Source organism: Eublepharis macularius, chromosome 6 (genome assembly GCF_028583425.1).
Source record: "Eublepharis macularius isolate TG4126 chromosome 6, MPM_Emac_v1.0, whole genome shotgun sequence".
NCBI lineage: Eukaryota > Metazoa > Chordata > Lepidosauria > Squamata > Eublepharidae > Eublepharis > Eublepharis macularius.
Window position 1 is genome coordinate 68,195,158 of NC_072795.1, and position 21,841 is coordinate 68,216,998.

Consider the following 21,841-nt stretch of genomic DNA (forward strand, 5'->3'; position numbering starts at 1 on the left):
CTTGCAGCCTGACTAAGACAATGAATGCAACTTCAATTGTAATTGCTGCCCTGAATGCTGAACTCATAGAACTCAGACGTGCTGCTTTGGACAATCGTGCTGCCATCTTTGCAGTTATAACTGCAAATTCTACACTCATTCTGTGTGTGCTTCTCTGTTTTCTGCCAATGACTGTACACACTGACACCCAGCCTCTGTGGGACTATCTTCAGTACAATTTGTGGAAACGGCTTGCTGGACAAGTGAACAGTTCCAACTTTTGTTTACAGCAAACAAATGACATAAACTTATTACTAGCTTCTTGCATTATTCCTGTGTGTACCCCTATTGCCTTGCTTTTGAATGATATGTCTTTAAGCATGTTTTTGAAACGTAGTAACATGAAATATACTCAAATGTATGCTTGGGGTCCAACTGTGCCCCGACTTCCATTGTTTGCAATGTCTCTTTACACTCCTTATGTAGCTTCCAATTCATCAGCAAATCAAACTGTCTGTGCTCAAATAGTGAACTGCACCAAGCACAAATCCAAACCTCACTGTCTTTCTGTAGAACCAAATGTTCTTAATTGTTCACAAACAGAAAATGTTTCTTTTGCATATGCATATACCCAATTACCCCAAGGTTGGTTCTTTACCTGTGATTCAAGAACGTTTAATTACATACCTGCTAATTTGTCTGACTCTCTCTGCTGTTTAAGTCGTTTAGCTATTGCTTTACCTTCCAAAGCCATGCTTACTGCTTCTTGTGAATATCACTTAGTTACTCTTGATGCTACATGCTCTGAAGAAACCCTTCTCATCAATAAAGCTAAAGCTGTTGCTTTAGGGGCCTCTCTTATAGGGGTTCCAGCTCTTGCTATACTTAATGCTAACAATTTAAGGCACTTGGCTTGCAACTTAGTAAAAACTATTAATGCCACCTCTGTAGCTTTAGCAGCACTAAATTCTGAGCAACAAGAACTTCACAATGCTGTTTTAGACAATAGAGCTGCTATTAACTGTGAATCTGTAAAGATTATGTGTTGTTTTAATTTGTCGGATAATTCTAAAACTGTAAGCAAGCAACTGCAACAACTGTCTTACTTACAAACTTCCATAGAAGAAGAATGCTCTTGGAATGATGCTGAGAACGGCCCTTTGTTGCCACTTTAATTAAATAAATAAAAAAGAGTGAAATGTAGGCCTGAGTAGGCATGCCACACAGCCTCCATTAATTGCTCTTTACATTTCTACATTCCTGATCTCCTGGTCAGTAGGCACACCACAACAGGAATCAGGGAGTAGTTATGTTTTATCTAGTTCTCTCACCCTTCACAGAGCACAATATTCCCATACACTCTAAGTAATATTCTTCTATGCTCAGAAGCTCATGATGTACCTTTCTTTCCGTTATGCTTCCTAGATAAGACAAAAGTCTGATCACACACAAATTTTGCATTTGTGACCTCTTAAGTGCATTTGGGCATATGCTGTTTGGACCCGGTGCTGCACCTCTGAAGATGCCAGCCACAGCTGCTGGCGAAACGTCAGAAACTACAATGCCAAGACCACGGCTATACAGCCCAGAAAATCCACAACAGCCATTGTTCTCCGGCCGTGAAAGCCTTCGACAATACATTTTCCTATCTATCAATCAATAATACATCCAATACCATACAATAGATAACCCACAAAAATACTTCAGTTCTTAATAGAAAACCTCATACATTACAACCAGCCGGTGAAGAGAATCCTACATAAGGAGAACCATAAGAGGTAAATTGTAAAGTAGACGTAATAAGAGTTCCAAAGATTATACCTCAGTCTCTTTTTTTTCTTTTCAGGTGGTGTAGTACTTTCCAGAGTGGGCAGATTCTCCAAGATGATAACAGCAGTCTAGAAAATCATGTTGAAAATGGAGTTGAAGCTGAAGAGCCTAACGGGTTTTGCCAGCATATCACACATCCCGTTTTGCAATAAACTTTTTCAAAGGCTCATATGCAACAAAGCATTCACTGTAATAAAAATATGAATATCAGTAAATTCAAAAGCTTCCGTCTCTTAAAGATATTGTCCTTATTCATACTAAACCCACAGTTATTTACTTACAGCCTGTAGGCACATTCTGTTGCAACACCAAGTTGGTCTAAAGCTAACCAGCAAAGCCGTATGAGGCAACATTTGCAATTCTCATTTAGATAGCCATCAATTTGCTAACTCCTGACATTTTAAAGAAACAGACAATTTCATAAAAAACACAAATACTCTGTTTCATTATTTAGTCCATATGGGGCAAGAGAATTTAATTTTAAAACCCATTCAGACTCTTTGTAATAATTTTTGTTGTATATCATAATTAAGAGAAGCTTTTATAACACATAGTATTGAGATCTTAGTCTCTGCAGTCCTGATGGCACTGCACAAAATGAGAAACTAGGAGGGCTTCTATGTTCTTATTCTTAATTCTTGAATTAATGGACAGGAAGTGCTTCCTACATATAACAAAGGGCAACTACACTGTATCACATAAACCACATTGGGGGTCTTACATGTAGAGAAAGCAGAATTATATAAGGGTTTGTTTGTCTTGGGGTTCGTGATAAGTGTAGTCGACTGCCCATTTAATTCTGCTGTCCAGTTAGGGGTAAGCAATAAGCTCTGGGTATATGAGCTGCTTTTCTATTAGCTTCTTGAATGATCCTCATAGGGTAACCCCGTGCCAAGAAAGAGCTATCTAGAGTTTTGCTTCTGCTTACAAAATCCATGTTTCTGGATGAGTTTCTTTCTATCCTAAGGTATTGCCTGTCGGTATATTCCTTCTCAGATGTCGTGGGTGGAAGGATGAGAAGTGTAGGAAGGAGCATCTATCTGTCAGTTTCTTAAAGGGATGTACAGCTAATTTACAGTCTCTATCTTTAAAGACAGTGATGTCCAAAAACTGTTGCATTGTATGTTGCCCTCCCATGTGAAATGGATATTGGTGATAACAGTGTTTAGCCATTCAACTAGTGCCCCAGCATGGTCTGAATTATTCATAATCAAGAAAACATCATCTAGGTACCATTTAAAGAAACAAATCTCTTTATAATAAGGGTTAATTCCCCCATTCAATACGTGGCTCTATTTGAGATGTGACATATATAAGTTAGTTATGGAGGGGACAGTGGACCAACCTATCGCCACTCCCTTCATCTGGTAGCAATACTGTTCACAAAAACTGAAATAATTCTTTTCCAAAACAATATCAAGGAGGTTGGGGCGGACGACTAATTCTTCCAGGCATACAAAACTGTTTCTATCACTCTTCTGGCTTTTTGTGGGGGGTCAAGGTATATAAAATGTAACATTAATGCAGTTTTGAGGACTTCCAAGTTTTCTACCATCATGGTGTTGTTAATATAAGCAGGGGTTCTTTGCACAAAAGATTGGAGAAAACTGTCAAGATAACAAGCCATTAAAAATTAGAATACAAGAACATCTATCAAGAACGAAGAATAGTACCATAGAAGCCCCCTTATTTTCTCATTTTATACAGTGCCATTTGGACTGCAGAGACTTTGTCTGGCTTGGAGGGGGGAGTTCTATAGTCAGGGTGCAAATTTCAGCCTTTGCCTTTCCCCTGCCCCCGCCAAGTCTGTGTGTAAGACAGGCTGCTTATTGCTTTCAGGGGGAGGGGGAAGTGTAGCTACTGTCTATTCCTTCCTCCTGTTTCTGGATCCCTGGTTATCAGTCAATTAGTTCAAGTGAAATGTTTCTCAGGTGAATGCTGCCTATCTATTGCACAGTGGCAGTGGGGCCCCTGGATGATCAAGAGGTAAAAGGATTACTGAAGGACGATAGGGAAATGGCTGAGAAGCTAAATGCATTTTTTGCCTCTGTCTTCACTGTAGAAGATGAGAGGTGCTTGCCCACTCCAGAACCACTGATTTCAGGAGGAGTGTTGAAAGACCTGAGTCAGATTGAGGTGACGAGAGAGGAGGTCCTATGACTGATAGACAATTTTAAAACTAACAAATCACCAGGCCTGGATGGCAGACATCCAAGAGTTCTGAAAGAACTCAAATGTGAAATTGTGGATCTCCTGACAAAAATATGTAACCTTTCATTAACATCTGTCTCCATTCCTGAGGACTGGAAGGTACAGTAGCTAATGTCACCCCCATCTTTAAAAAGTGTTCCAGAGGAGATCCAGGAAATTACAGGCCAGTCAGTCTAACGTCAATACCTGGTAAGTTGGTGGAAACCATTATTAAAGAGAGAATTAGTAGGCACATTGATGAACAAAAGCTATCGAGGAAGACTCAGCATGGGTTCTGTAAGAGAAGATCTTGTCTCATGAACCTGTTAGAATTCTTTGAGGGAGTGAACAAACATGTGGACAAGGGGGAACCAATAGATGCTGTCTACCTGGACTTCCAGAAACCCTTTGATAAAGTTCCTCATAAAAGGCTGCTAAGTAAACTGAATAGTCATGGGGTAAAAGGACAAGTCCTCTTGTGGATCAAAAACTGCCTAATGAATAGGAAACAGAGAGTGAGTATAAATGGGCAATATTCACAGTGGAGGATGGTAAGCAGTGGGGTACTGCAGGGCTCAGTATTGGGTCTGGTGCTTTTTAACTTGTTCATTAATGATTTGGAGTTGGGATTAAGCTGTGAAGTGGCTAAGTTTGCAGATGACACTAAATTGTTCAGGATGGTGAGAACCAGGGAGGATTGTGAGGCTGGGCGAGTGGGCATCAATGTGGCAAATGAGGTTCAACATGGCAAAGTAATGCACATTGGGGCCAAAAATCCCAAATATAAATACACAATGATGGGGTCCAAACTGGTGGAGACTGACCAAGAGAGAGATCTTGGAGTCGTGGTAGATAACTCACTGAAAATGTCGATACAGTGTGCAATGGCAATAAAAAAGGCCAACGCTATGCTGGGGATTATTAGGAAGGGAATTGAAAACAAATCAGCTAGTATCGTAATGCCCCTATATAAATCAATGGTATGATCTCATTTGGAATACTATGTGCAATTCTGGTCACCACATGTCAAAAAAGATATTATAGCACTGGAAAAAGTGCAGAAAAGGGCAACTAGAATGATTAAAGGGATGGAACACTTCCCCTCTGAAGAAAGGTTAAAGCACTTGAGGCTCTTTAGCTTGGAGAAACGACAACTGAGGGGTGACATGATAGAGGTTTACAAGATTATGCATGGGATAGAGAAGGTAGAGAGAGAAGTATTTTTCTCCCTTTCTCACAATACAAGAACTCATGAGCACTCAATGAAATTGCTGAGCAGTCGAGTTAGAATGGATAAAAGGAAGTACTTCTTCACCCAGAGTGATTAACACATGGAATTCACTGCCACAGGAGGTGGTGGCAGCTTCAAGCATAGACAGCTTCAAGAGGGGATTGGATAAACATATGGAACAGAGGTCCATCAGTGGCTATTAGCCACAAGGTATAGATGGAACTCTCTGTCTAGGGCAGTGATGCTCTGTATTCTTGGTGTTTGGGGGGGGGCAATCAGTGGGAGGGCTTCTAGTGTCCATTCCCCACTGGCAGACCTCATGATGACACCTGGGGTTTTTTTGGCCACTGTGTGACACAGAGTGTTGGACTGGATGGACCATTGGCCTGATCCAACATGACTTCTCTTATGTTCTTAAGATGTCACGAGGAGGAAGTTCTGAGATTAGCAATCTACACATCAAAGGATAGTCAGAGCAATAAACAGATGCCCTGACTTCTTTTATCTTTCTAGCTCTTTGGTTTGCCCCCCTCTGAAGCTGAGGAAAGGGTCAGCGCTAAGTGCTTCTCTTCTAACCTGAACCAGCAGCCAACAAAATGCCTTTCAGAAGAAAAGGAGATAGACAAGATTGACTGGTTTCCTCTGAATTGTGAGATAACAGGGATGAGCATGAATTTTACATATTATTTGAACAACATACAGCTATATCCTTTATCCTGTAACTATAAGACTAACAAAATTTGTGATAGGGTATGAGCTTTCATAAGCCAGAGCTCACTTCTTGCAAGTGTTCAGCTACAAATTTTGTGAGCTGTGGGTAGGAGCTTATGAAAGCTCATACCCTACCACAAATTTTGTTAGTCTTATAGGTGCTACTGGACTCATGCTCTTTTCTGCTGCTACAGGCAGACTAACATGGCTACCCATCTTGTTCTAACAATGAGTTTACTGAGTTGCACATTATCTCACACTTTTTAAGTAACTAAAAAAAATCAGACATAAAAGGACTATCACATGCCAAAACTCATCTGGATTCCAGGCCCACAGAGATAACATCATAATCATTATGTAATATATCAGCATGGGCAATCCTTCTAGGCAGAAGAGTGCTAAGACTAGATCTGCATCTGTTGTACACAAACCTTGTAATTTATTCAGAAGTAAGTACCATTTTATTAAGGTTATGAGGAGTGCAGTCTAAAGCACTGAAGCCATGTAGTGAAATGTGTAGCTGGATCCCTAGTTTAACAGAGTATGTTTAAAAATGCATGAGTTGTATGTAGACCATTTGCAATGTAGGGCAATAAGAAAGAGCTTCCCCTTTCCATTACGAAGCCAGACAGTAAGTGGAGCCAGAAGAATAGCAATGTGAATGATTTACCAAGCTCCACACAAAAGTGGCTTGAGTGCAGTAGAGATCACAAATTAATCAGTTTAGCTAGTAGATTAATTGGTTCTGTAAGATAATGGCACATTTATTTTCAGTCTATTTTGGTTCTGGTGTATTAGGGATATTCCTCAGCTTTTTTTTTCAGGTTTCAAAGCAGCTGGCCAGGGCAGGGGAAGGACAAATTGGATCGAGATTGCCTTGCTTGGCAAGGGGTGACAACATTGTAACGGTCTTTTCCTATCCCACTCCAGCTAGTAGCAGCTTTGGGTCTATGTCTGTATGCCATTTAACAAAGTAAAGAGCACTGGGAGACAAGGTTACCTTACCCTCCCGCATGCCATGGCCCCAGTCAGGAGTTTTAAGAGATCTATTATGGTCCACTTTAGGATCTAACAAGTAGATCCTGATTTACTCCTACACCAACATCATTAATTTATCTTCAATGCATTAGCAAATTAGTCATAGCAACATTACAAGTTAAAATCTAGTATCTATCAAGATAAAATAAAAAGAAATGGTCATTTTCATCAGAAAGATTAAAATACATAACTTTTCAAAATATCTCATAATGAAGATACCATACAATCCAAAGGCTAATGACCCAGCATAGAGCAATTGGTGTATGGATCAACTACGTTTGCATCAGCAAGCCTCATTGTCTTTTTACATGGGACATATCCTCAATGGTCTCATAGCCACAGGAACAGACTCTTTTGCTATATGGAATCTTTTGTAGTGGCCTTCCAAGACTGTGAGCAGTAAAATATCTAGGCATGCTTTAGTGAAGGTATTCTGCGATGCTTCTGTGCTACTACAAAGAAGAGCTAGGAACCAGCATGGTGCAGTGCCCTGAAGAGTTTACAATCTCAGTTGTAAAAATGAAGAAAACAATGAAAGCAATTGAAGGATTGGAGAAGGTAAGGTAAATAAAGGATGATATGCAAACGATATACAAGAACAAGATTCATCATGCACGAATCTCATTGAGAGTTTGGGCAAACTGCTCTATGTAAGCTTTGGCCTGTGGAGTCCTGTAAGGCTCCATCTGATCCCCTATGCTCTTCAGCATCTACATGACCCTTCTGAGTGAGGTCATCCAGAGATTTGGGCTGGGCTCTCACCAATATGCAGATGACTCTCAGCTCTATTATGCACCTCCTGTCTTGACCCATCTATACTGGCTCTCAGTTTGTTTATGGGCACAGTATAGGTGTTGGTGGTGACCTTTAAAGTGCTATATGGCTTCAGACCAACATACCTGAAGGGCCATCTGACTCTTATATAGCTGTACGGCTATGAGTGACAATGAGAGGAGACATTTGAGTGAAATGTACCGTGCAGCATTCCCCCCCCCATGTTGGCCAGATGTGTCCATTTCTAAGAGATACTGGTTTTCTTTTAATATGTCAAAACAAGCTTGTACATAGTAATATTTCAGATTGTAACCATCCTCAGTACCCATGTGTAAAATGAAAGAAAAAAAATCCTTCCGAAACAAATAAAAGACCATGCACTTCAGAGGTCTGATTCAGCCTCCCTAGTACATAAAAGCCAAAAGCCTTTGTACCTCCTGCATAAGCTACAGGTTATAAAGTGCACTTATTTTTATTTATTTACTTCCTTTATGTCCTGCTTTTCTTCCCAATAGGAACGCAAAGCTCAAGGTCTGGCCCAAGGTCACCAAGTGAGCTTCCAGGGCAGAGTGAGGATTCACAGCTGGGTCTCACAGATCTTAGTCCACTACGCTTTTCACAGCACTGTCTCTCTTATCCCCGTTTGCCCCCATTATGACAAGCTGGACGGCATGATGTGTTAAAATTAACAGTCTTCAAAATAATACATGAGAAGTACCATAATAATATATATTTATTCTGATTAACTGATGATCACCTCATGATCACCTCATGGAACAGTGATTATAGAGTTGCAGCAGTCAGAACCGGGAAGTCCACAGCTTTTGAATGCTCAAAGGTAATCTAGAAGGTGGCAAAAGCTATTTAGTCCCAAAAGTGGAAAGTCCACAACCATATGCACAAAAACTCTGGAGCTATGAGCTCCTAGAAGAAAGGGTAGGATAAAAAAATGTACCAGTTAGATTAGAATAGGATGGTTCACATTAGATAGAGGTGGTATATCATTCAGAGGAGTTGTGGCTCAATGGTAGAGCATCTACTCTGAAAACAGAAGGTCCCGGGTCCAATTCCCAGCATCTCAAGTTAAAGGGATCAGGTGGTAGGTAATGTGAAGACCTTGACCTAAGACCCTGGAGAGCTGCTGCCAGTACAATACTGATCTTGATGGGCCAAAAGGTCTGATTCAGTATAAGGCAGCATCATGTGTTCATTGTCTTACATGCCATTAATTTATCTTGGAATGCCTCTCACTTTCCATTGCTGATACTGTCTTTTGAACTGTGGCTACCTTGGTTTGGATTCTACAGAACACAGACACTTCAAACAAACTAATCTCTCTCTCTCTCTGTATGCTTCTCCTATGAAGATCAATACCACACTCTGGATTAAATGCATTGTAAATGCCACAGCCCACACTTTGATCATTTTGGATTGTTCTAAGGAATCAGCAGTTCCCATAGTTTCATTTCTGGATGTGATACAGGATGCAAATGCAAACCTGCTGGAGAATAACAGCAACATATCTAAACTGTAATTGGCTTTCTCTACCCTTCTCCTCCCCTTCAACTTCAGCACCTAGTAATTTTTCTATAGTTGTTTACTGTGGATGATGGCCTCCTATCTATAGTGTTCATGCACCTTATTATTAAAATGTACTTAAGGTATTAATTGAATTACAGACACCGGACCCCTTTCCCGCTTTAAAAGAAAGAAACCTCAACCTCAACCTGAGGAGAACTGCCCTTGTGGTTCAGGGAGAGGGAGCAATCTTGCAAAGCTAGTTTACAGTTTCTTGAAGAGGACAAATGCTGCTTGGTTGTATTTTCTGATTACAGAACTGTCTGTCCCTGAAAGTGAAAATACCCATCCTTTCATGGCGGTCGGAAGCAACTACTGACATCAGCACTGCGGCAAAATGGACAGCTCCACCAGCATTTCCCCTAGTCACGCTCCGCTGCGAAAATCAGCTGGGAAGCGCGGCAGATGCAGGAAAGATGTGCCAAACTCACTACCAGAGACCTGCAAACCTCAGTCCACTCTTTCCTCTGACGTGAGCCCTAAAATTTCATCCGGCTGGCACCGCTAACTGCTTGCCATTCCGAAATGCACTCTCTGATCTTAGCTAGGAACATCCAGAGCCTTTTCTGCAGAACGCTCTGAATACAGCCCAACCATCATTTCCACTGGGCATCTCCTGCACCGCTTCACCTCATTGGGCCTGCCTCCTTCGTCCAGCTTCCCCATTAGCCATTCCTAAATCTCCCGATCGCCACTCTCCTGGACTCTTAAGGAGGCACCCACCAATCTCCCCAACCTCACCTCCCATTTCCTCTCTTCCTGCATTCTGAGACAGGAGAGTCAGTATAAAAGCTCCACCGAAATCACTAGGGTTCGCATCCGAGGAAATATGAGTTACCAGAACATCCCCTTCCCCATCCTGCTGCTGATGCCCAAAGTCGCCCCTCCCCTCCAGTCTCCTCCTCTCGACCGCGCCCTGAGAGCGCCAGTCCCCCGCCTTTCTGCAGACGCCGACCCGCCTCCCTATATATAGCAGGGGCGGCGCAGGGAAGCTCCCCACAGCCTTCAGGATGAATTTCAGCGCGGATTCCCACTACCTGGCTTCCTCCTACCGGAAGATCTTCGGGGAGCCGCCGCGCTTCTCCTCTCGCCTGGGGAGCTCGACTGCCGCCAGCAGCTACCGCTCGCACTCCGCGTCGCGCAGCAGCCATGCGGTCTCGTACCGGCTGGCCCAGGCGGAGAGCTTGGACCTGGGCCAGGCGACGGCGCTTAACGACGAGTTTCGCCTGACCCGCACCAATGAGAAGGAGCAGCTGCAGGGGCTCAACGACCGCTTCGCCGGCTACATCGAGAAGGTGCGCCAGCTGGAGCAGCACAACCGCCTCCTCGAGGCCGAGCTGGGCGCGCTGCGGCAGCGCCACGCCGAGCCCAGCCGCCTGGCCGAGCTCTTCCAGGGCGAGCTGCGCGAGCTGCGGGCGCAGCTGGACGACACCGAGGCGGCGCGGGCGCAGTTGGCGCTGGAGCGGGAGCGGCTGGCCGAGGAGGTGCAGCGCTTGAGGGCGCGCTGCGAGGAGGAGGCCCGAGCGCGGGCGGAGGCGGAGCAGGCGCTGCGTGCGCAGCAGCGGGAGGTGGACGGCGCCACCCTGGCGCGCCTGGCGCTGGAGAAGAAGGTGGAGGCGCTGCTGGACGAGCTGGCCTTCGTGCGCAAGGTGCACGCCGAGGAGCTGGCAGAGCTGAGCGCCTCCCTGCAGGCGCCGCCCCTGGCCGCCGCCGCCGCCTCCGAGCTGGACGCCACCAAGGCCGACCTGACGGCGGCGCTCAAGGAGCTGCGCGCGCAGTACGAGGCGCTGGCCGCCAAGAACCTGCAGGCGGCCGACGAGTGGTACCGCGCCAAGTTCGCCAACCTCAGCGAGCAGGCGGCGCGCAGCAACGAAGCCATCCGGGCCAGCCGCGAGGAGATCGGCGAGTACCGCCGCCAGCTGCAAAGCCGCACGCTGGAGGTGGAGAGCCTGCGCGGCGTCAACGAATCCCTCGAGCGGCAGCTGCGGGAGATGGAGGAGCGCCACAGCGCCGACGCGCTCGGCTTCCAGGTGAGGCTTCCTGCCCTCCCGGCGCCTGGTTTTCGCTTCGCCTGGCGACCTCTGTTCGGAGGCAGCAGGCTGCTGGAGGTCTGTCCTAGCGCGCTGGAGGGCCTCGGTGCGCCGCGTTCGCAGGGCACTCTAGACGCATCTGGAAAGCTTTTAACCGCACCCCAAGGAATTTGGGGTTGTCCTGCCCAAGTCTTCTCAGAGGTCCAGAGAGGACCGGGCATTTCATTTCCAGCTTTTAAGCCTCTAAAAATTAAAAGAATGATTCCTGAGAGCAAGTTAAGGTATTTAAAGAAACAGAATGAGACATAATTTATCTCAAGGCTGTGGGCAACTGTGTCCGTTTCGGTTTCCTCCATGTCTCTGACATATTTGCATTATGGACGCCTTGATGCTATTCTCCACCTGATTTTCTGTTCCTCTATGCTACCCTTTGACTTGTCTTGCCACCCCAGCCCTCCCCACAACATGATAGCTTGCACCATTGGCCACAAGTATAGCAAACCCTGTCTGCTTGGACCTGATAAGCTAAGTAGCTTATGACATGAATTTATGTGTCTTGTTACTTCATGCATCAGAAATGATTTTGGTAATGTTACTACTTTTCCATGGGCAAGAAATGCGTTCAGAATGGTAGCAGGAAGTTTTGTGTTACTGTTAACTCAGTTTTGAAGAGATCAGAAGAAAGTCACAGTTTTTATAGTATTTCTTAGACTAAAATTATATTCAACATCAGAAGTTAAACAAATTATACTTATTATATATAAGGCACCAGTGGTCACTATGCAATAAGTAAAAATGAATAAATCCTATCCCTAGTCTTACATATAAGAGAAGAGGTAGAGATGAGAGGCTGTTTTGGTGAAGGGTTGGTGTCAAAAATATGATGGTAAGGATGGCAGTGGTTGTGAAAATGAATCTCCTAAACAATATTCATTAGTTGAAAACAGAAGTTAAAATAAGAAAAGGTAAATTTGCTATCTGTGCTGTTCCTTTCACTCTCTGAGCTTTTATCTGTGTTGTGAGTGTGTGTAGGCTTCTGTTCACTGTATGTTTCAGTTCCATTATATGTCTGAGGAAATGTCTGTATTGTTGCTTTTTGCATGGGTGATTTGCATTTAGATGGCTTATGGCTACTACAACTGCCCTGATTTTTACAAGTCTACAAGGGTGGTGGCCTGGAATATCATTGCAACTTGTCACCAGGGCATTGTGCTGCTTGTACTTTTGCTCAATGCTTCCTGTTGCATAAGTTGTTGTGTATATGTATATGGGTGCCATCAAGTCAAATGAGGAGCAAAGGTGGTTTGCCATAGCCTTCATCTACAGAACCTTCCCTGGTAGTCTCCTATCCAAGTACTGAGCCTGCATGACATTCAAGATCTGACAAGATCAGGCTATACCATGCTGCCTTCCCAGCCAGAGAGGGTGTTAAGTAGGGGTGTGCACCCAAAAAAGATTTGGGTTTCCTGTTTTGGGTATTTAACCCGCTTTGGTGTGCTCTGTAAGATTCAGGTTTTTTACCAGATGAGAGGGGGGAGGAGAGGGTTGTAGTGAGTCACTACAACTCCCTCCTCCCCCCTCCCATTGGATAAAAACAGACTGGAAGCTCAAAGCAGCACTGTTCTTGCCGTTTGGAAATGGCAAGAAAAATGCTGCAGCTGCTGCTGCTCTACCTGAAGCATTACGAAGCACTTTGGAAAGCTTTGCTTTGGTATTTTAGAATCAGCTCAGCAATGCTGGGGCCAATTTGGGAATACTGAATCTACCAAAATTGGGCCTGATTTGGGTTAAAAACCTGAATCAGAAACCCAAAATGCACACAGCTTAAAAGGCAGCTAATAAAGGGTGGAGAAATTTGAGCCCCTGTCCATGGTACTGAAAGGTATTTAAACCATTCTACAGCTAGCTAGAACTCGTTGGATTTGTTTGTTCTAAAAATACTTGATTATTTCAGCTTTTACCTTAGTTCAGATTCCCAAACCCTTTAAACATAGAAAGTGTTTGCACTGTTTGAAAAAGGAACTTAATGATAATGTCTTACATTTTTAAAAAAAGACCTTTATTTTGAAAGGCCATGCGAGTAGCAGGTTAGAATAACTTAAAGCTGAAGCAGAAGCATTTTCTTAGAACATGGTTCTCTGTACACATTGACGTATATTGTTCTTTACTGATAACTTCACTAATACAAAAAACAAAAAAAGCTTCAGACCCAATCAGAAACAGAGTTACAGAAATGAATTTAATTGGCCCCGAACCATTAATATATTTGACATAAAGGTGTCCTTTAGATATAATTTCAGCACATGGGAGTAACTTTTCTTTCAATCGGTCCCATATGGCTGGGACTACGCCTGAATGACACCACTGGGGAGGGGGCTGATTGTGAAGGACCCACCCAATCAACAGCCCCCAGCTGCATGGTGTCTGCTCAGTATATTATGAATAACACCATATTTGTGGTTGCTCCTGTGACCCATGTTAAGGCTTATGTAATGTGGTTCTCCTAGCAGCTTGGTTAGCCTACAATTCAAGAACTTCTGGCTTCCTGGGAGGTGTGGTGTTTGCATGGTAAGCTAACCAAAGTGTTCAAGAAAACAGATGGATCTCAACCAGAGTGGGGCTAACCAAAGAGAAGGTTATGCAATAGATTTGTAAATAATATGACTTACCATGACTGGGTTGTATGCTATTATTGTGTGGTCTATGACCGTAATAAAGATTGACTGAGAAGGTTATGCTATTCAAGCTACATGTATAAAGAGCCTAAAATGGACTGCAGTACAAAACAAAAACATTTGGAAGCAGAAATCCTTGAATTGGTGAAACATCCCCACAGTACTGTTGGTAGATGGTCTGTAGCTGAAATCCTCAGGACTAACATTAGGGAGACTAGTTCCATTCATTGTTCTGGTCCCTTGCTGGGCCCTGGTGCCACACTGCAAATGGCTAAGATTGGCAAATACCCAATCACATGCATTCTCTGTGGTGGCTCCCATCTTGTGGAGTGACCAGCTTGAGAAGGTCAAAAAGGCCCCCACACTTGTATCAATCCACAGAATGTGCAAAACAGAAATGTTCAGGGGGGCATTTTTGTAAAGGAATAGTGTAATTTGTCCTGAGACTCACTGAGAAAGGCTGCCTGCTGAACCCTAGGGTGGGGAGGGTGGGGAGTAGGTGACCCTCCATGATTCCTCACCAGTAAGAACTACTTTGAGGCAAAATGTGCAAGCAACTTCAACATTTATTCCCCCATAGCAAACACTGACCTGCCCATGTGGCCTAATTCTCATCCTTCCCACTCAGCTACCTCCAACTCCAGTGCAGAACCACCTTTAAAATCCTCCCCAGCCAGGGACCTCCAGCCCAAGGGAATGCCCTTCCCAGTTAGTGCTGTGACAGCTGACCAACCCCACTGGGAAGTCAGCATTCCAGACATGGCCCACCCAACAGGGCATTCTGGTGAGCACTTCACTTCCCAATGCCCTTCAGAGTGTGCCCTGGTGGGGCTGGATTTGGACCCTCCCCAGCCCGAATCCCCTGTCAGCATGGAGAAATACCAGCCTTGTCTAGGCTCAGATGGGTGCGCATGCATACACAGTTTTAATATGGAAGTGGGCCTGTCATGTTAAAGTACAGAAAGCCCAGCTATTAGTTTAGTAGTTGCTAACTATCACCCCGAATTGGAACTGAGATGGTGTACTTGCACAAGAATGCTAATTTGAAAGAAATTCTGCCTGGTTTACCACAGCAGAGCAATCGATAAGGTTTTCAGATTACATTCAGCAGTCAGCACCCATCTAATAGGACATTACATCGAAGTCTTTACAAATCAGTACAGCCAGTAACTGATGTCACTGTACAGAACATAATGATTTTAGAGTTCGCACTGCTTAGAAATGGCACTCAACTGTTACTTTATAGTAATTGTACATTACTGAATAAATGCATAACATTTTTAGATTGTTTACTGCCAGCTTTTGGCAGTACAACAGAGAACACGAAGACTAATTCCACAGCATCATTTGAATGACTAGGGCTCAAGGTATGGTTGGAAGGCACAGGATACAGCAACCCTGCTAAACAGTGTTTTGATGGGAGGTCTCCTGGGAATCCCAGATATACCTCTTCTCCATAATGGAAATAGCAAGATACAAATACAATAATCTAAATAGTAAACAGTAATCACTACAATATATTATTTTCTATTAGAGATCATAAGATTTACTTTAAATATTCATTATAAATGATAATTTATTGTATAAACAGTGCCTTCTGTTAGGTATATGCTATCTGCCACCTTGTGGGTACAATGATGTGGTTCTGTCCCTGCTGTGTCCCAAGAAGAAGCTGGTGCCACACACCATCTGGAGTCTCACAGGAATATTCTCTCTGGCAGGATTTCCCTGGGATTTTCTGGATGGGAGGGGATCCAGAGACTCCTTTAAAAAAGTATGTATATACAACCTATCCACCCACATCTCCTCCATGTTTGGTGCTCGAGGTGGTTTACAGTAATTTCTTATGAAATATACTATTAAAATAATATAAATACAAACATTAAAATCAGTAATACAATATTAAAACAGGAATATAAACATTAAAAATGAATAATAGAATAGAATACAAACATTAACATCTATACATCTCAAAGAACAGCACCCTCATTAAATCCTACTCATGTCCATTGTCTATAATAAATCAGTCATATGGAGTCAAGGCAATAAAACATTAGAATGAGTCTCCAGATGCCAGACAAAACATCTCTGCTTTGCAGGCCCTCTGGAATTTCACCAAATCCCAGAAGAAGAGAGTCTCTTCTGACATGCACCTTTCTTGCTATGACTGAAGAAAGATTACAGAACATAAAAAACAATTCAATCAGCCAGCATAAGGCATCAATTAACATTCCAATAGGACTAAGATTACAGAATTAGAAAACAATGCAAACAAAAATGTTTAAGGCATGACATAACACAGTGCAGAAAATAGATTTTCAAGGCAGAAGACAAAATACTGTAAAAGTAAGATCTTAGCATGCAATAAGCATTTCAATAGACTGCAATCCTATTACTTTATAAAAGTATCCTCCTAAGCTGTTCCATTAGAGTATAATTCTAACACCTTTATAAAAATACTCTTCTGAACATTTCTGTTGATCACATTCTGTGAAGTGATAGGAGTGAGGGGGACCTTCTTAGGTAGGTCATTGCCCAAGGTGAAAGTCATAGCAGAGAATGCAAGTGTATGGACCATTGCCAATCTTACCCATTTGTAGGGTGGCACCCTTGGAAGGCTTTGTTCAGATGTGTAAAATTCACACCTCGAATGAACATATGCACAGGCTTCCGAGTAACTTGAATATACGGCATTTCTTTTGTATGAAGCAGGTTTTAAAAATGAAAGATGCGTTTGTGTCTGAATAGCAATCATACTTTATTTTTACAATCACACTTGCCTTAACTGAAAATTCTGTTTGGCTCCTAGCAGTCAGTTTGCTACAATGAGCTAACATCTTCATATTTTCTTCTTCCTTACTATAAAAAGCAGAAAAACTACAAATGAATGCATCTGGCTTTTAAACCTTGTTACTTTTGACACAATTTCTTTGAATTGCAGGACACGATCAGTCAGCTAGAAAGTGATCTGAGAGAAACTAAGAGTGAAATGGCTCGGCATCTGAGGGAATACCAGGACTTGCTCAATGTCAAAATGGCTCTGGATATAGAGATAGCAGCATACAGGTAACATTGATTAGAGCCCCGCTTCATTGGCTACTTCAGCTTCAAGAAATCAAATAAAATCTCTAATGTTGTTTATTGGCTTTGGAGTTTGGTGGGAACCAGTTTGCCCTTTAGAATACTTTGCTACTCTTTTCTGTTCATAATGAGGGTGGCTAAAGTATAGTAAAAGTGGGAGTATTCTTCCTTTTCAATATACATTATGTATAGAGTGGGGATTATTTCTTGTATGTGATATGAGTAACTGGATATTATTAACTTCAGATTGATATCATGTTTATATAGCCTGTGGCATTGAATGTCTTCCTATAGAGAATGAGATGGAACCACCTTATGTTGAGGAAATAGTGCATGTACCTGCACAGCATTTGAGAACTCTTATGACTGTGTTCATATCAGTAATGACTCCTAGTACTCATTGTAAATGTTGATTAAGATTCACTTGTGAACAGGTCTTCAGTTTTCACAGTGAATTATTTTGAAGTTTGAATGAGAAGTAGTTCTTGCAGGCAGTTCTCCATCAATGTATCAAATATTACATTGGTCTGTATTCATAGAAACGAATAAAAGATAACAACAAGCCGTTGAAGTATTGCTAAGTTATCAGACACGTAACAAAATGAAAAATGAGAGAATAGGGAGGCAGCTATACCAGGTTATTGATCATGAATTAGACAGTTTGAGATCAGAACTGAATCATTGGCAGAAACCAATAAGCGTTGGCCCTGTGAGCATAATGCAAATGTTTTAAATGCCATGGGCTAAAACCATCAAATATTTATCAATTTTTTGAGGTGGATTCCCAATGTGGCAAGCTAGCAACTAAACACAACAAATGTATGTGGTAATTGTTACAAATGAACAAATATGTTACTTGAAAACACAAGTCTGTATTACCATAGATCGGGTCATTTAGACCAGTTCTCTCATTGAAAGCCAGAATTGACAGCAGGAATAATGCCACACTTTAGTTTCCAACCCAAAACTATGGTAAAGTAAAATGTTGGCTACATGCTCATTGTATCTTCTTCGGGTTACAGAGAGCTGGATAAGTCCACTGTGTAACTTTGCTATATTTCTAAGTTGCAATTGAAGTGCAGGGTTGCCTACACAACCAGTCAGGGCTTTGAATAGCTGAGGCAGGTACTTGGTACAGTTGCACTGGAATGCACAGAAAGGTGGTAGAAAGAGTAAGGTTGTCTTATGTTTACTTGATGGGCAAATTATAAATTTAATGTCTGAGTTAAAAGTTTAAGACAACTTTGTATTGTTGTAACTCTTGTACTGCTGTAGCTTTCAAACTGAACAGCAGAACTGACTAAAGCATTGTGTTAGGTCAGCCTTAAGTCATGGATCTTACTGCCTAAGTAAGGCATCTACTGAGCATCCACCTTCTGAAATTACTGTGGGTTGACAATCTGCAAAAAGTCCCTAGTCCCTGCCAGTATTCCTTGAGACTGATTCTTCATGATCCCTGATAGTTCAGTTGTACCTTGATGGGTAATGGTTCTAATGTATATTAGGCCCCTTGGTTCTAGTGCTGTCACCACCACATACCATGTCATATATTCTGACAAGTTGCTTCTGATCGTTCTGCCTGGCAGCTACTGTTATGAATTACAAATCTAGGCAAAATATTTGTGAGGTATTCAGACACAGAAGAAATTTGTTTTTTTAGCTGCAACATATATTGGCTCTCTTAAAGAATTCACATCTCAAGCTCTGAGGTCATTTTAAAACTTAAGATAAAGCTTCTGATTCAATTGTAAATGCAGTACAGTGCAACCTTGTTTATCCCTAAGTTTTATCCTTAGGTCATCTCTCAGAAATTCAGAAATTTGGGTAAAATGAACTATTTTTTGTACAAAGTCCTTGTACCTTGTAACATATGAGCTAAGACCTAGGTAAATATGAATAATCAGGACATTAGAGATAACTGAGGTTTCAGTTTGCAGAAAAGGGTCGAATGGTATTCTGTGTAATTAGTACTCCAAAATCTGAAGTCTTGTCCCAGAGAGGTGTTTTTTAAATGGGTATGTACATCAGTGGTTCAAACTCTGTTAAGAAGAAGACTATATGAACTGTAGTAGTGTGCAGTAGGGATCCTTCCCACCCTTTAATTCATTTTTGGCAACGTCAAGCTTAGATTCACTTTTGATCTCTGAACCCACAATAATGATTAGCTTTTGATGGACCTAGCCTTTAGCAAATTTACTTAATCTTGGTTTGATGATCATCGTCATAATAATAATTTCTTCTTCTGTGGTGTTTACAGGAAGCTGTTGGAAGGCGAGGAGACACGTTTTAGCACCTCAAGCATCAGCATCTCATCTCTAAACCCCACTTCCAATCCAAGTTATTCCTTTCAGCCCCGGCTCTTCAGTTCCTCTATGATCAGCAGCTCCAAAATGTCCCCCACTCTTTCTTTTAAGAAAGAGGAGAAAGAAGAGGCTACTAAGTTGGCCTCAAAAATCTCATCAAGTCAGGTAGGAGAAGCTTTTGCTGAAATGATTGAGGAGACCCTAACATCCACTAAGAAAACAGAGCGAACAAACCTGGAGGAGGGGAGCATTGCAATCCAAAAAATGTAACACACTTAGTCTCAAGTACGATTAGACTTTAAGGGGGAATAATATAGCTTAAACTTTTTAAAATTGCCTATACGTGAATTAAGGTGCTTACCAGCTCACAAACACATAGCATTCATGTTTCACGTCACTAGACTAGTTCAGGAGCAAAGAAACAAAGGAATGGGTCAAAGACAAGTTGGGAATACTGTGGTAAAGCTAACTAGCCAATGACATAGCAATTTAGTAGCCAGATTTCTAAACTAAAGGGAAGTTCCAAAGGGACAGCTAAGAAGGAAAGATAAAACCTACATATATTTGAATCCTGCTGTCTCTCAAATATGCTTGCATATTTTTACTTAACTCTGAATCTGGTACCCAGGGCTAAAATGAACAGTGACAACAATCGTAGATCTCCATTCATTTGTAAAAGGTGAAATCGTATGTCCGTGCTGCAAGCTTAAATCAAAGAAGAGACAATCTAACCTATCTACAGTCTAGCTTCATTAAACAAAACTAGGCTTTTTGAACTATTATTGGTGCTGTAAAAGAAAAAAAAAGCCAGCTTTTTTACATCTGCTAGTAATAGCACAGGGAGCCCCATTTGAATTAGTAAAATCAAATGGGGCTTGAAGAGTTAAATCACTTCTTCCTTCCCCAGATTGCCCCAGTCTGAATCATGGCTGTATGCACATAGAGTTTTGCTTTTTACAGACCCATAGGGATCCATGGTCATCTTTGCATGGATAATAGGGTGTGTGTGTGTGTGTGTGTGTGTGTGTGTACACACACCCTATTAACATGTGTATTGAAATGTCTTTGAAATTGACTGTACTGACCCATACTGTAATCTGCCTTGAGTCTCAGTGAGAAAAAGTGGACTATGAATTATGTAGATAAATAAATATCTGGCTTTGACTCCTAGTCTCAGCTGAAGTATGGACACAGCTGCTTAGGGTTAGGACATAAAATAGCCCCAAATTATGCCTCGTATATATGAGAAGCAGATTAATCCTGAACCTCTGAAGGCAGGAAACTCATGCACATGGCTGTTTCACTCCATTTCCAGTCCTCTGCCTTGCTGTGTGTTCTGTATTCATTTACAACAAAGCACAATGTATCTAGTAATGTTTGCTAGCAGCTACTGCCTTAAAAAGGGGGAGCTTATTAGGAAGATGAATACTATGCCCCACGATAAGCAAGTAAAGGATAAGTTAGCCACACTGGTGTTCAACAGGCTGTAATGTTGTGTGATGACTAGCACATTGTGAAGACTCATATATTTATATTTTGGGGTTACTCACAACCATTAGAAACAAGCTGAGCATGGTCATAGATCCAGAGGCGTTAGCCGTGTTAGTCTGTAGTAACAAAATAGTAAAGAGTCCAGTAGCGCCTTTAAGACTAACCAACTTTATTGTAGCATAAGCTTTTGAGAACCACAGCTCTCTTTGTCAAATGCATCTGATGAAGTTGGTTAGTTTTAAAGGTGCTACTGGACTCTTTACTAAGCTGAGCATGGTGTATTCTTCCTCTTTTAAAAAGTCTATACGGCAAATAAATGAGGGTCTAATCTTCTATTAGGTGCATGTCCAGTCATTTCTGTGATCATAGTGGGCCTCTGTTCAGTTTCACTTTGTGCCATACTAGTAGCCAACAGTTTAAAAATGGCCATTGCTTAGAATCAATAGTGCCAGGTACTGAAAAAATAATTAAAGGAAACACATGTGCTGTAACTAGTTTCTGCATTTTTTGGCCTTGTATCACAATAAGGCTAAAAGAAAAGATGACCAGCTCTCTTTAGTTCATTAGTAGCACAGAGTTCTAATGTTGCAAAAGTTGGGATACCTATAGCTTCCTTTAGCCACAGTCTAAAGCTACAGATAGCCTTGCCTTTGATTCACCATTAGAAAAGGATTGTAGATTTATGCCAGCTGTCTATGTGCTGTACTGAGACATATTGTGTTAATAAACACACCTATTAAGGAATTTTCCTTAATATATTTTCTTAAATTTACTCACTGCCACATGGTAACCATACAAATGAGTTGTAGCAGTTCTAATTTCTCTCTAAATAGGTTAGGAGCACATTTATTTGGCCTTGCTGGCCAAGAAAAAAAAACACTTTGGTTTAGTAAATAAGCAACAACGAGTGTCATAGACTATGGAATTCTG

At 42.0% G+C, this 21,841-nt stretch overlaps 1 protein-coding gene across 1 annotated transcript; it reads left to right on the forward strand.

The window, feature by feature from the left end:
• The first annotated feature begins 10,341 nt into the window (after positions 1–10,341).
• Positions 10,342–19,855, forward strand: INA (internexin neuronal intermediate filament protein alpha). Its single transcript, XM_054983146.1, has 3 exons — positions 10,342–11,361; positions 16,978–17,102; positions 19,375–19,855. Exons 1-3 carry the CDS (start codon positions 10,342–10,344, stop codon positions 19,688–19,690), a joined length of 1,461 nt encoding a protein of 486 aa, XP_054839121.1. The 3' UTR covers positions 19,691–19,855.
• The last annotated feature ends 1,986 nt before the right edge of the window (positions 19,856–21,841 follow it).